Here is a 12,303-nt window from a genome sequence, read left to right as displayed (position 1 = left end):
ATAGATAGCAGAGATAACTGCGTGCAGAAGAACTGCTAAGGGTTTTAAACTCTCAAAGATTCCAATCAAGCAGGGATTCCGCGGATCCCAACCTCAGGCAGGACTTTGTCTTTTATACTTGTTTTGCGGGGTTTTCAAAGAAGCAAACTATTCCTGGGCTTCCACAAAGTCGATCGCTTCAGTTATATAAAAGTTTATCGCTTGTATGCTTGTTTCTTTAAGGCCACGCACAAGTTGTCTCACCATAGAAATAGTTTTCAGCCCGTCGCTGGTTGCATTCTTAATTCTTCATGCAGTTCAGCTCGGGATCTGGTCAATCAACCGTCGATTTCTAATCCGCTACATTCAAGAAATACGTAGTAGAGTATGAACTGCTACTCCACCCTTCCACGAGATTCTCCATAAATCAAAAGCAATTTCAAACAACCTGCAGAATCTCAGTCGGACAAATCTAAGACATGCACTCCCCACTGAAGCTTGTTCGGCATCATGATTGCTTCTCCCATACCGTCATGTGTTACTAACTAAACAAAGCAAAATCTACCAAGTCATGCTTCGATTGGCTTCCTCCAACATCCACGCAAACAATTCCCCATTAATCTCATCAGCAAGATATTAAGCCGCCACCGATCAGCATGGCTGTCCGCACTCGCCATCGCTAGTCGCAATCGCAATTGATTAAAGCCCCGCGACTCCAATGCAGCGTCGGGCGCTACGAGGGCCCAGCTCGCCTTCGGAGATCTCCCGGCTTATGCTAGCCAATAGATGCACCAGATGGGGTCAAATTTTGCAGGGTCGTTTAGGATGAAGAACGACTAGCGAACGGGGTTATGCATGGGTCGCAAGCTGGTCCAAATCCCGCTGAAAACTAAGAGTGGGAGGAGTCACAATAGATAAGCTGGCTGCTGGCCTACCCTCCCCCTCGGAATGTAGCCCAACGTCTCCCTGGGAATATGCCACTAGGCTCGCATCTGTCGCATCTGTTCTTCGATTGCTCGCGTGTGCATCATGGATCCCAAATATTCCGAAACGGTCGTCGTTGAGAGCCACAATGATAAGGTCGAAAGCACGCAGGATGTCCTCCAAGGTTACGCGGATCTCGACCCGGAAGAACTGAAGGCTCTCGAAACCCGCATCCGATGGAAAACCGATTTGCGCCTCTGCACCATTGCTGGCACTCTTTGCAGTCTCAATCTGCTTGATTCGGGCATCTTGTCATCAGCCTCGGTTACCAGCATGCCCGATGACCTGGATCTCATTGGCACACGATACTCCGTTTCTGTCTTCATCTTCACCATCGCCAGCGTCGTCTTCCAGCTGCCGTCTACCATCGCAGTCCGCTGGGTCGGCCCACGCATCTGGTTCGCATGCATCGCCTTCGCCTTCGGACTGATCACAATGTGCACGGCCTTTATCCACACCTGGAAGGAGATGATCGCCCTCCGCGTGCTCTTGGGTATGTCCATGTCGGGGATTTACCCAGGTCTGACCTATCTCATCAGCGCCTGGTACCCGCGACGGGAGCAGCAGCTGCGGTTCGCTTTGATGCAGTCAGGCGAAGTCATCGGTCTTGCGACGGGCTACATCGTGAACTATGGCCTCGAACTGTTGGATGGGAGAGCTGGCATGCAAGGCTGGCGCTGGATGTACCTCGTGCAGGGCCTCATCAGCTGCGTCATCGGAATAGCCACTTACTGGTGGATCATCGACTTCCCAGAGAATGCGCATCGCAGTTTCTGCTTCATGTCCGAACTGGAGGCCCGTGTCGCTGCTCAACGCATCAAGGCAGACCGTGACGATATCGTCCCGGACCCGTTTTCATGGCGCAAGGTTCTCGCACCTTTCGCCGACCCGAAACTGTACGGCTTTGCATGCATGTATTTCCTGCTAAACCTGGTATCAACTGCATTGAACTATTTCCTTCCAATGATCCTCGAGGACGGCATGGGATTCTCGAGCAACGATTCGATTCTCCTTTCCACACCGGTAAGCCCCTCACCTTCACATCTTCTATCTATAGCCCTATACTAACGGCTTAGTAGCCCTACTACTGGGCCGTCATCCCAGTCATCTTCACCTCTTTCGTCGGAGACAGATACCGCATCCGCGGCCCACTCATCGCCTTCAACGCCCTCTGCCTCATCGCCGGGTTCCTCATGTTCGGCCTCCCATCCTCCACCCAAGTCACCGTCCGATACATAGGAACGTTTCTCGCGACAGGAGCATACGTCTCCAACTGGGCAGCTTTGAATGCCTTTATGGCCAACAACGTCGTCGGCCAATGGAACCGCGCAACAACGGCGGCGGCAGTCTCAGCCTGTAACGGCCTGGGCGGCGTTGCGGGTAGCTACATCGTACGACAGCAGGAAGCACCGCGCTATGAGACGGCTGTGTGGGTTTCTATCGGGTAAGTCTCACCCAAAGAAACAAAAATGAAAAGGAAAGGGGAAGAAGAAGAAAGGAATACCTAATTTACTAATCGATAAATCAGATCCCATATCCTAATGATAGCTCTCGTGTGCGTTTTCACGTTATTTTTCTGGCACCTCAATCGGCAGCAAAAGCATAAGGGGCGGCTTATTCAGAATATGGTATGTCTTGCTTATGAGTCTTTCGGTGTTTCTTTACTCATAACAGTATTGCAGGTTGGATTCCGCTATACTTACTGATTACTGCATTTTGTTGTATATGATGAGGCCCTACTAATACTACAGAAGAGATATATATATATAGTATATATATATGATGATGTTGATGATGACTAGAGCAGTGATGAATATGTCAATATTCAAGCTAATAATGTTTTATCTAAGACTCCACCAGTAAATTAGTATACTACTGTAGTATTTGCCGTCAGATCCTGTTTTCAAAGAGTAGTATAGAATTGTAGGTGAAGTACTATATTTCAAATACTAAGGACTTGAATTGACGGACCAACAGACTCGATTCAGGATTTGATTGTATTTAGCAGTAGCCTCTCACAATCTCAAGGATCCCCGTCGAGAAGTAGTAGTATATCGGGTAATTATAATTGCACCATAGACCGATAAACATTTGAAGAAGCTACTAGATAGGGTGTATGTATCATATGTCACCTCGAACTGAGCTCATGCGTCATGATGGTTCCGCCACAACAAGTAGAAGCACTTGGCAGGGTGTCGCATACTACGCTCACTTGAAGGCAGTTGGGGTTAAAGACAAATGAGTATATCCCTGAACATCAACCTATTGTGATCTGCCATCAATCACTGGATTCTTCGGTATATCATATCGAACATTGGTTAACCTAATCTATATACTATATATGAGAACGCATGAACCACACAGATATCGTATTATACATCAATTTTCATAGTTCATACTCATTATAACCACAACTATAATACATCTATGGATCTACGGACCCTCTTTCGGCCGCACCGCATACCCGTGCATCGCCTCCTCCAGCGAGATATTTTCCGAATAGTACTCAGATTCCCGCGCCACCATCGTCTGACTTCCCAGTGATGGGACATGCGATCCGCGCGACTGACTGTTGTCCCCGAGTCGAGAGAAGCCCTCCGGAGTCTTGGCATTGCCCTGGTTGGTTGGGTAGCGGCGATGATAGCACTGCGGAGTCTGAGAAGAGCCCTTGCTGCGCAGCTGTTGAGGTAGAATGCGCATGATCAAGGGCCAAATGGGTGGGAGACAGGCGGCGATGATAATGATTCCGCCTTCTAGGATGGTCCAGATTCCTAGGTTGGTGGATGTCCCTGAGTTGATGTGGTTAGCCCGGGTGGGAGTTCGTTGAGGTATGTGGACAGAAAGGACGTACAGGTTGGGTCGGTCGTGGCATTTTCTTGAAAGAAAATCGTCATTCGCAAAATACTGGCTACAGTCCCTCTGGTAAGGACGGAGTGTGTAAGTTTAATCGATTCTGGTCCAGTGCGTTGCTGGGGTGGTGATAGTATATACTTACAAACTGCCGAGGAGGAATACTCCCGTCAAAGCCAACTTCTGTCCTTTTCGCGTATGTAATTTCCAGACATATGGCAATGGCATGATCAGAAGGAGGACGTCTGTCAAGATATTGGGCGGCGACACATAGCGGTAGAAGGCCAGTTGATTGAAGCACGATCCTCCTTCAATGGTTGTATCCCAGACGTATGCTATCGGCCAGCACTGGAAGATGGCTGCAAATAGGATGCCGAGGCCATGTCCGAGCACGATAGCACCGACTATATATGCCATGTTTTTGAACGATCGGGTGGTGAAGATTCGGAGGTAAAAGACCAGAATGGAGATTTTGGCTGGAGTGACTGTGAACGGGAAGTCGAGAATCTCGTTGGCATACAGGCCCTGAATCATGTTAGGCATGTCGGCATTAACAATCAAACCAGGGATTTATACCTTCTCCAGGATCACCAGCTTTTCAGGCGTCTCTTCGACATATTCCATGTGATGTCCGACTCCTGCGAGCTTAACCACTTTGCGAAAGGAAACCCAACGGTCAGTGCTTGATCGGGCTGTTGTTGAAATATCCCACTTACAGATGATGTACAAAGCCGATTGGCCCAAGCTGGCGATCTGTAAACAATGTAAGCACGGAACAAGAACCAGAAGGACAGGCAAGTAAGTACCAATGCCAGAAGAATCAGGTAATCGTCGAGAGCTAAAGCCAGCTGTTGCAGGCGTCTCGTATAGAAACGTGCTACAACCACCACAATCTGGACAACGGCAATCGCAACGGACACGCCTATCAGCGCATCACCGTTGTACGGGACATCGGAATCTGATCGTGCATTCATCGCCACCTGAAACTCGACTCTCCATCTGCCATTAGGGGTCTCTGTCTGCTACTTCAACGGTTGTACGCATCTGCAGCCTGCAGCTATCATTGAAGCAAGGGGACCTTGAAAGGTTGAGAGAATTTCATCTTTTAATTGCGAACAGAGCCAAGACCACAACTGCTAGCTTCATACGTGTTCCTTGGAATGAGAGCATTCGGCTTCACTGGGACCGACTTGAAACTCTTGGGCGATGGATCCAGTCAGTTACATAATTCGATGTCGAGCGTGCCGTGCTGGTGCCACGGGCAAAAGATGTCCAAATCGATGGTTCTCTCATCATTCGCGAAAGTCAAACTCCGCCGATCCCCACATGGCTTTCGGATGGCTTGCACAGACTCTTGGAACCGACCCTCGATCTGATACCATGCCCACATATTATGCCGCCCAGCGTCCAGTTCCTGGCAGGTTTGAGCCCACAAGGGCGCGCTAGCATCGTGCTCGGACTCGATCTTCCATCTCATTCGTTCTCGGGTATCCTCCACCACGCGAGTCAGGGCCCCACGCTTGCGATTCCTCAGCTTGTGTTCCGATTATCCCTTCGTCATACTAAAGCCCTCTATCCGCGACATTTCATGTTTGCTCCTGTACATTCACCCGTCCCTACAGAATATTGCATCTAGCACCCTGAAAGAGCAAAACAACAAGAAATTCAACTTCAAAATGTCTCTTGATCGTCAGATATCAGAGCTAACAAGCGTTGTCCAATCTAGCAGAGATGGCATTGATGATACCACCCGGTTCAAGGCCATTAAAGCCGCGCAGGGATTACTGGCAGCCTTGGGCTCTCCAGCCGAGACAGTCATTCAGGATGTCGTTCTGGTAAGTCTTCAGGATCATGCTGCCCATTCCCGTTGATATGCCCATTAACCTGCATGAAAGAATTCGGTCCTTCTCATGGCACTTCGTATGGGTGTCCAACTCGATGTTTTCAAGACCATCAGAGACAGTCAAAGTCATGTAACGACCACACAGCAGATTGCCGATAAATCCGGCGCAAGTGTAGTTCTCGTGGGTAGATCTCCCTTATCTTATCAATCTCTATATTAGCCCTCATTGAATTCGAACTCGTGGGTCGACGATGGATACACACTTCGTTTCTCTGTGGTCCCACTTTGGAAGGGGCGATCATAATTGTTTGCGGGTGCAGTATCATGGTGAACATGCACCAAACACAGATTCCGACAAAAGTCCGAATAATGCATACTGACACTGCACCGCCCAGACCAAATCATGAGGCTGCTCGCAGCTTCCGGTTATGTTTTGGAAGATGATGTCCAGTCATACAAACCATCGCCGCTCACAATGGTAATGGCTGAGCCTACCTTCGAAGCCACCACTCGAGCATGGTAAGTCCGTCAGACACACCAGCAGACTGGCGTCAGCTTATCCGAGGCCTTTTAGCTTCGATATTGGCAACTTCTGTACCACAAGAGCCCCGGAATTCTTCCGCAACAATAGCAACCAGTTCCCCAAATCCGCCAAAGACACACCTTTCCAGCTCGCAATGAACACGGAGCTCAGTTATTTCGAATGGCTTGGTCACAATCCCGAGCTGGCAAAGGACTTCCAACAATGGATGACCCTGAAGCAGCAAACAACACCAAACTGGGCCGACTGGTTCGACATCAAACACTCTATCACCGACGGTTTCAATGATTCAGCTAACAACGTCCTCCTCGTTGACATCGGAGGAGGCGAGGGCCATTACCTGCATGCATTGAACGAGAAAGTCCCCTCTCTCCCCGGACGTCTAGTTCTGCAAGACCTGCCACCCGTTGTATCAAGTATTAAGACTCCTCCGAAAGGAACCGACTTGATGCCTCATGACTTCTTCACTCCGCAGCCGGTGAAAGGTAGGTGCAGCCAGGCTCCACAAATCAATGCCGCAATCAAATATGCTGACGGTCTTCCTATCTCGCAGGTGCTCGAGCATATTATCTGCACTGGATCCTTCACGACTGGGCCGATGAACAAGCCCGCCATATCCTCAGCAATATCGTCGAAGCTATGGAACCTGGGTATTCCCGCCTCATTATCAATGAGTATATCATCCCTGATAGACAATGTGACTTTCCCACTGCGTGCATGAGTATCATGATGATGATTCAGGTTGGCGCGTTCGAGCGTTCTGAGAAGCAATGGCGTGAATTGCTCAACTCTGTCGGTCTGGATAAGATCGTTTTCCATCAGCCGCCTAGTGGTGGCGAAGGTATTATTGAGGCTATCAAAAGTCCCAATTGAATGGACTGCTGTACATAGATAGCGCTTCGTGCAGCGGGCGGCTGACGATGCGTTTGAGTAGGTAAATGGTCAATTCTTATAAAATCTAGAAAGCAAAGCGAGCAACAAGATGAATTCTGATTTTATTGTAACTAGTTAACAATACTGTATAAAAGCAGAAGCAAGTAGCAGCTGGAAGAGTTGAGTATGAAGGTTGAGTTGGATACGCCTAATTGGGCAGGCGGGTGCGAGCCGTTGAATGCTGCAGATAGAACTTGGGCGGTCACATGGGACTCGTGACTACACGCTTACCTGCCTAGTCTATCGTAATACTTGTACTACTACACAGTTATGGCATCTGGATCCGCTAAAGGAATCATTGCAGTTGAGCAGGTATTATGTACAAATGTTGGCTGGATCAGATCTCTTCGAACCCATTTCGTTCTTCTAGCTTGGAACAAATATAGATACATCAACGAGGTGCCTCGGGGTATATGATAAACTAAACAGCGGCGCCGCTCAAAATGTGTTACAGATCGGGAAGAAGACTAAAGCACCTCAGATGAATCAATCGGTGGATTGTTGGCTCGGAGAGAACAGAATAGGACAAAGGGAACAATAGACCAATCTTGTCGCTGTGTCCGCTGGAAACAACACAAGATAGTCATTCATCCCCTTTCGCCAAGACAGGCTGGATGCGCATCAGTTGCTCCGGTCCTGCTGCTCCAACTTACCAACGAGTTTCTTCATGCCCGCCCATTCATCGGCAGGAACGTCTTCTGGAGTACCGCTGAGACCCTTTCCGACTTCAAAGACAGTAACGACACCATCAAGCCCACCCGTTGCAATGCGCCTGCCCTCGCGCTCTTCCCAGGCTACCTTGTTGAGACTCCTCGTTAATATACCTCCACGGCCCTTGGACGGTGTTGTCTTCACGACGGGGACTTCGGTGTCTGTGTAGAGATCCCAGACTTCGAGGTTTCCAGCACCGTCGACGAGAGAGAAGACACCGGGGCGGTGAGGGGACCATCGTGCATCGTACACGACGTCCTCACGATTAATGTCAAGAATAGGCTCCACAACCTGAGTTGTGGCTATGGCGGAGGTTGCTGGGGCAGTCGTTGCCGGCGGACGGATGCGCCAGAGTCTCACGCTCCAATCCAGACTAGAGCTAAGCATGAGATCGCCCAGATCAACTGGACCGCGAGCCGGATGGAATGCAGTAGACATGATTGGGGCTTTATGACCGCGATACACAAGGCGATGGTCGGTACCAGCCTTGGCCCCGGCTCTATCGTAACGGTGGCATGGGTAAATTCCTCCTTCCTCAGTACCAACGATGAAAAACGTGGGGTCGGACTGCGGAAATGACATCGTCGTGGGTGCAAGATCTTCTGTTTTCGAGGGCGGGGGGGTAGATAGCTCGAGGTATTCTTGAGGCTGAGAAAGCATGTCGACCGTCCAACCGCAGACCACGCCATCTGTTGATGCGGTCAAAATGTTATGGGCATTCTGTGTTCCAATGATGGAAATACTGTAGACCGGGTGCGTATGCCCAGAGCCAGTCAACGGCGTCTTCTGGACGGGGGCGCCACCGCCTGCGCGCGACGACCGAGTATCCCAAAGCAGTACCTGCCCTGAGTACGAACCGCCAACAATGAGATTAGGGTGGAATGGAGAGAATTTGGCGGCTAAAATGTCGGAGGTAGAATGAAAGACATACTCCGGTCGGGAGTGAAGGTGTTGGTTCCAGATCTGGACGAGACCATCGGGCTCATGAGGGGCAGAAGGGTTCTTGGTGTATGCAGCCAGAACAAGTTCGGGAAACTGTGGGGGGTGTCAGATCTCAATGCGAAGCTCATACTGGCGATTAGAGCGACAAACCTTTGGCGAAAAGCTTAGATCACTGATCATTCGCTTCTTGCTCCATCGCTCGTCCCAGAACTGGCAGACCTCCCTAATCCCGCGCCGTTTCCGTCCATGTTCATCGTCGTCTTCTAGTTCACCATCCACTCCTCCAAGCTCGTAGTCTGCTAGCACGTCGTATTCCTCGTCCAGTGCCCGCTCAATGACTTTAGCTGATCGTTCAACGAAATCCAGAAAGTCCTCGGAGGACGTGACAGCCTTTAATTCGTCATCATCTAATGTACGGAGCGGGTAACGCATATTTGAGGCCTCGGCACTGGCTTCATTGTCAGCGTGCTGCTGAGTGGCCTGCAGCTCCTCCTCGATCTCTTTTCGGAGCTTCCTCCGGATCTCTTCGTCGCGTTCGCTATCTCTTTTGCTGCCATTGTTTTCTTCATCATCTGACTCTGTGGTGCCGGACGGTTTCAACTCCTCTGTCTGGACTCCTTTACTGTATGTGACAACTTCGGGTTTGGGCTCAGGGGCGGGCTGCGGCTCAGGAGCCGCGACAAACGGCTCCGTTCCGACCGTTTGAACAGCAATTGACTGTGAGAGTGGTCGCGTAGTTGGACTGAACGCTTCCGTATTGTCGCCACTGAGCTGGCTAGCACTCAGCACCGAGTTAGGCCTACTTCCTTTCCGTGACAGGCCATCGGCTCCGTGGCTAATGGAAGCCGACCCCGGGCGGTCAACTAAACGTGAGATAAGATCATCGAGCTCAGCTCGACTATCTGCGCGGCTGGGGGCAGGGGAGACGACCTAGAAAGACAAGTAGACTTGAGCGCTGGCCCCTTTTCCAAGCGACATGGGAGACCATGAGTGAGGGGGAAAGGGTCTCTCTACCTCAGAAGCATCGCCGGTGTTAGCTCGGGTTTGCGAGAATTCCTTCTGCCGCAGCTCTCTCTGCCGCTTCAGTTCGGCGAGTTTGGCTCTCTTGGCAAGGATCTCGGCCTTGCGCTGTTGCATAGCCGAGGACATGATGGGAAGGAGGGGGGAGGGTTAGAGGAAGGGTGAATCCCTCCAGACCACGATTCGGCTGGCTTTAGACTCGGGGACGAAGTAAATAAGGGAAAGGCGGCGTTCGTTCGCGTTCCCTTGGGACTTCCCCGTGTCTGTCCCGCGCCCAGGGAAACCCGGGTTGGTGATGACATAAGCGCCAGAGGGCCCGACGGTCCGGAAAAACTCGCGACAGGAACTTCGTCTTTACCCAGCTCTCTGAGTATCCTGTCCGATTGCCAGCCATTGACAGTCGATCCCTTCATAACGGTCGCTCGGAATCCGGCCTTGCTATCTCTCGTCTCACTGATCTGTTCCATTGCCGCTCCGGAGGCCAGGGTTCTCATAAGATGGCTACCACACAGGGTGTCAACGTGAGTGTCATCAGTATCCGCCCTGGACCCATTGTGATGATACAGGACCCTCGAGGTTAACCCGCTCCCTTCGCCCATCCAGGTTCTGCGCTATTCGGCCCTCGTTGCCGGTCTCGTCTACGGTTTCTACCACCAGTCTTCGATCACCGCCACTGCTAAGCACGCCGAGGCCGAACGTGAATATGCCCGCCAGGAGCGCCTGATCGAGCAGGCCAAGGCAGAGTGGAAGAAGAAGACGGCGCCCAAGGACACGCAAAACAGCGGAGGTACGTCTTGGTGCTAGCCCTTATTCTAAATCCCCTTTCCCAGTGCCGAATTGCTGTCCCCATTGATAAACCCCTCAGCGGCATGTACCGGACCCCAAAATGCTAACTAGGGAACGTGCACAGTCATTACGGATCCCGAGGACAGCCGGTTTGACCTTGAGGCTTTCCTGAAGATGAAGGCTGGCGAGAACTAGAATGGGATGGAAGTATACGGCACGCAGATGAAGTTGCAGTTATCTCTCTAAGAGCCGTACCTCTTGAAGGTATGGGCGAGAGATCTCGGGTCGGCCCCGATTATGTATTATTGTTTGGTCTAATTTCCCAGAGTCGTGTCATTGCGAGCGAAAGGAATGATTTTTCTTTTTCCACTATAGACATCATCCCCGCATCTTGTACATACCCTGGGCTGTTGTGCGTCTGTATCACTACAGTTGGACCAGAAGAGCAAGAGATTCTGTATGCTTCGGTTTCATTGCTGATCTCCTTCTCGTACTGAGTGCGCTTGCGCAATATTATGCCCATTGTCCATGGGGCTGTTCTATGATATGCTCCGTGACGCCGTCAGGTCGTTACATGCGGACTCGGGATGTTGCGCTCTAGATCTGTAGTCATCCGATGTCTCCGTCATGTCCCGCCTGTTACTGTAGGATAAACGAATTGCAAGGTAGCCCCTGGCTTGCAAACTCCAAGATACGCTTAACTCCGGCGATTTCCGATCAGCGCCATGACCTCACTCAGTTCATTGTACAGTCGAACATCTTTCTGAGGGACTTCATCGACGATCGGTTTCGGGTGCAACAGCCCTTTCTCCTGATCCCACGTCCATCCATACGCTATGAACTTTTGCATGATGGCCGGATCGCCCTGTTGTGCGGCCGCAGGATCAAGGCCGAGATAGGTTGCAGCGGCTGCTGGCCTTATCGCCTCATAGGCTCTGCTGACTTCCTTTAACGTCTTTTCCTGGAAATGAGCTAAATAGAGTCAGCAAGTGAATGACGTAGCAAAAGGCAAGGCATGTTCGAGAAAATGGTTCGCCTTACATTCATAACTTTGGACTATGGGTTGGAGTGCTTCTGGCCACGGCAGTTCTCGCAGGATCTTATAGACTTGCTCATAATTCCGTTGCCAAACGGCTCGGAGAAGCGTCAAACAATTCTGTAGCGACGAGTCATTTTGTAATAATTCTTGTGGCATGCGTTGTGTCGTTAGGCGAGCTTCGATGCTGCATAACTTGCGGATTAGCGATTTGCCAACTTGTGGGGATCGCCGGGGATTAGCTTACGTCTTGTCTATGAGAAGGTTGGAGAAGAAGTATGTAGAGTAGTAAAGACTTAGTAGTTCTGCATGTTTGCCCTTTTGCATGGAGAGCAGACAAGCCTGGCTTTCATAGTCTGATAGTGTTTCGTAGAGCTCCGTCGGCGTTTTAGCAGAGGCAACGACGGCGGTCAGTTGCTCTTGTGAGAGTGGGGGAAGATCCATGGTGAGGAGCCAGTAGAGCGGTCGCGAGAGTTTGGGGTGCTTGGTTTTATTAAGTCTTCTTGAAACAAACAAGGTGTAACTATTTGGATGATCGACTGATGGCCGACTTAACTTGAGCTGATACTAAGCACTGACGGTGCGGGGACGTTTCGGAGGAAAACCCCCCAAACCCGCAACGGAAAGGGAACTAGTAACAAATACTAACAAAGTATTGTGGTTGACTTGGGTGACTTA

At 50.6% G+C, this 12,303-nt stretch overlaps 7 protein-coding genes across 7 annotated transcripts; 3 read left to right on the top strand and 4 right to left on the bottom strand.

Annotated features, from left to right (window-relative positions):
• Positions 1-945: 945 nt before the first annotated feature.
• BDQ94DRAFT_183734 (putative MFS transporter) lies at positions 946-2,772 on the top strand. The gene is made up of 4 exons (XM_026774482.1): positions 946-1,986; positions 2,043-2,407; positions 2,492-2,591; positions 2,646-2,772. Exons 1-4 carry the CDS (start codon positions 1,009-1,011, stop codon positions 2,667-2,669), a joined length of 1,467 nt encoding a protein of 488 aa, XP_026621211.1. The 5' UTR covers positions 946-1,008; the 3' UTR covers positions 2,670-2,772.
• A 483-nt stretch (positions 2,773-3,255) lies between these two features.
• Positions 3,256-5,198, bottom strand: BDQ94DRAFT_183730 (uncharacterized protein). Its single transcript, XM_026774481.1, has 5 exons — positions 4,620-5,198; positions 4,390-4,566; positions 3,959-4,338; positions 3,815-3,882; positions 3,256-3,752 (listed from the first exon to the last, which is right to left on the bottom strand). Exons 1-5 carry the CDS (start codon positions 4,785-4,787, stop codon positions 3,397-3,399), a joined length of 1,149 nt encoding a protein of 382 aa, XP_026621210.1. The 5' UTR covers positions 4,788-5,198; the 3' UTR covers positions 3,256-3,396.
• A 189-nt stretch (positions 5,199-5,387) lies between these two features.
• On the top strand, positions 5,388-7,181 carry BDQ94DRAFT_152724 (S-adenosyl-L-methionine-dependent methyltransferase). Its single transcript, XM_026768028.1, has 5 exons — positions 5,388-5,648; positions 5,709-5,841; positions 6,052-6,175; positions 6,231-6,682; positions 6,751-7,181. The coding sequence occupies exons 1-5, from the start codon at positions 5,490-5,492 to the stop codon at positions 7,068-7,070; spliced, it is 1,188 nt and encodes a 395-aa protein (XP_026621209.1). The 5' UTR covers positions 5,388-5,489; the 3' UTR covers positions 7,071-7,181.
• Positions 7,182-7,449: 268 nt separating this feature from the next.
• BDQ94DRAFT_152723 (WD40-repeat-containing domain protein) lies at positions 7,450-9,546 on the bottom strand. The gene is made up of 2 exons (XM_026768027.1): positions 8,934-9,546; positions 7,450-8,876 (listed from the first exon to the last, which is right to left on the bottom strand). The coding sequence occupies exons 1-2, from the start codon at positions 9,213-9,215 to the stop codon at positions 7,752-7,754; spliced, it is 1,407 nt and encodes a 468-aa protein (XP_026621208.1). The 5' UTR covers positions 9,216-9,546; the 3' UTR covers positions 7,450-7,751.
• A 106-nt stretch (positions 9,547-9,652) lies between these two features.
• BDQ94DRAFT_152721 (uncharacterized protein) lies at positions 9,653-9,989 on the bottom strand. Its single transcript, XM_026768026.1, has one exon. It carries the CDS (start codon positions 9,930-9,932, stop codon positions 9,714-9,716), a length of 219 nt encoding a protein of 72 aa, XP_026621207.1. The 5' UTR covers positions 9,933-9,989; the 3' UTR covers positions 9,653-9,713.
• A 311-nt stretch (positions 9,990-10,300) lies between these two features.
• Positions 10,301-10,784, top strand: BDQ94DRAFT_175000 (ATP synthase subunit e; the record flags this gene model as incomplete). Its single annotated transcript, XM_026772429.1, has 3 exons — positions 10,301-10,324; positions 10,407-10,590; positions 10,714-10,784. 3 exons carry the CDS (start codon positions 10,301-10,303, stop codon positions 10,782-10,784), a joined length of 279 nt encoding a protein of 92 aa, XP_026621206.1.
• A 402-nt stretch (positions 10,785-11,186) lies between these two features.
• On the bottom strand, positions 11,187-12,212 carry BDQ94DRAFT_102075 (CSN8/PSMD8/EIF3K family protein). The gene is made up of 3 exons (XM_026763359.1): positions 11,873-12,212; positions 11,631-11,812; positions 11,187-11,561 (listed from the first exon to the last, which is right to left on the bottom strand). Exons 1-3 carry the CDS (start codon positions 12,067-12,069, stop codon positions 11,287-11,289), a joined length of 654 nt encoding a protein of 217 aa, XP_026621205.1. The 5' UTR covers positions 12,070-12,212; the 3' UTR covers positions 11,187-11,286.
• Positions 12,213-12,303: the final 91 nt, after the last annotated feature.

The sequence above is a fragment of the Aspergillus welwitschiae genome (genome assembly GCF_003344945.1).
Source record: "Aspergillus welwitschiae strain CBS 139.54b unplaced genomic scaffold BDQ94scaffold_48, whole genome shotgun sequence".
NCBI lineage: Eukaryota > Fungi > Ascomycota > Eurotiomycetes > Eurotiales > Aspergillaceae > Aspergillus > Aspergillus welwitschiae.
This window is presented reverse-complemented; position numbering and strand designations above follow the sequence as displayed.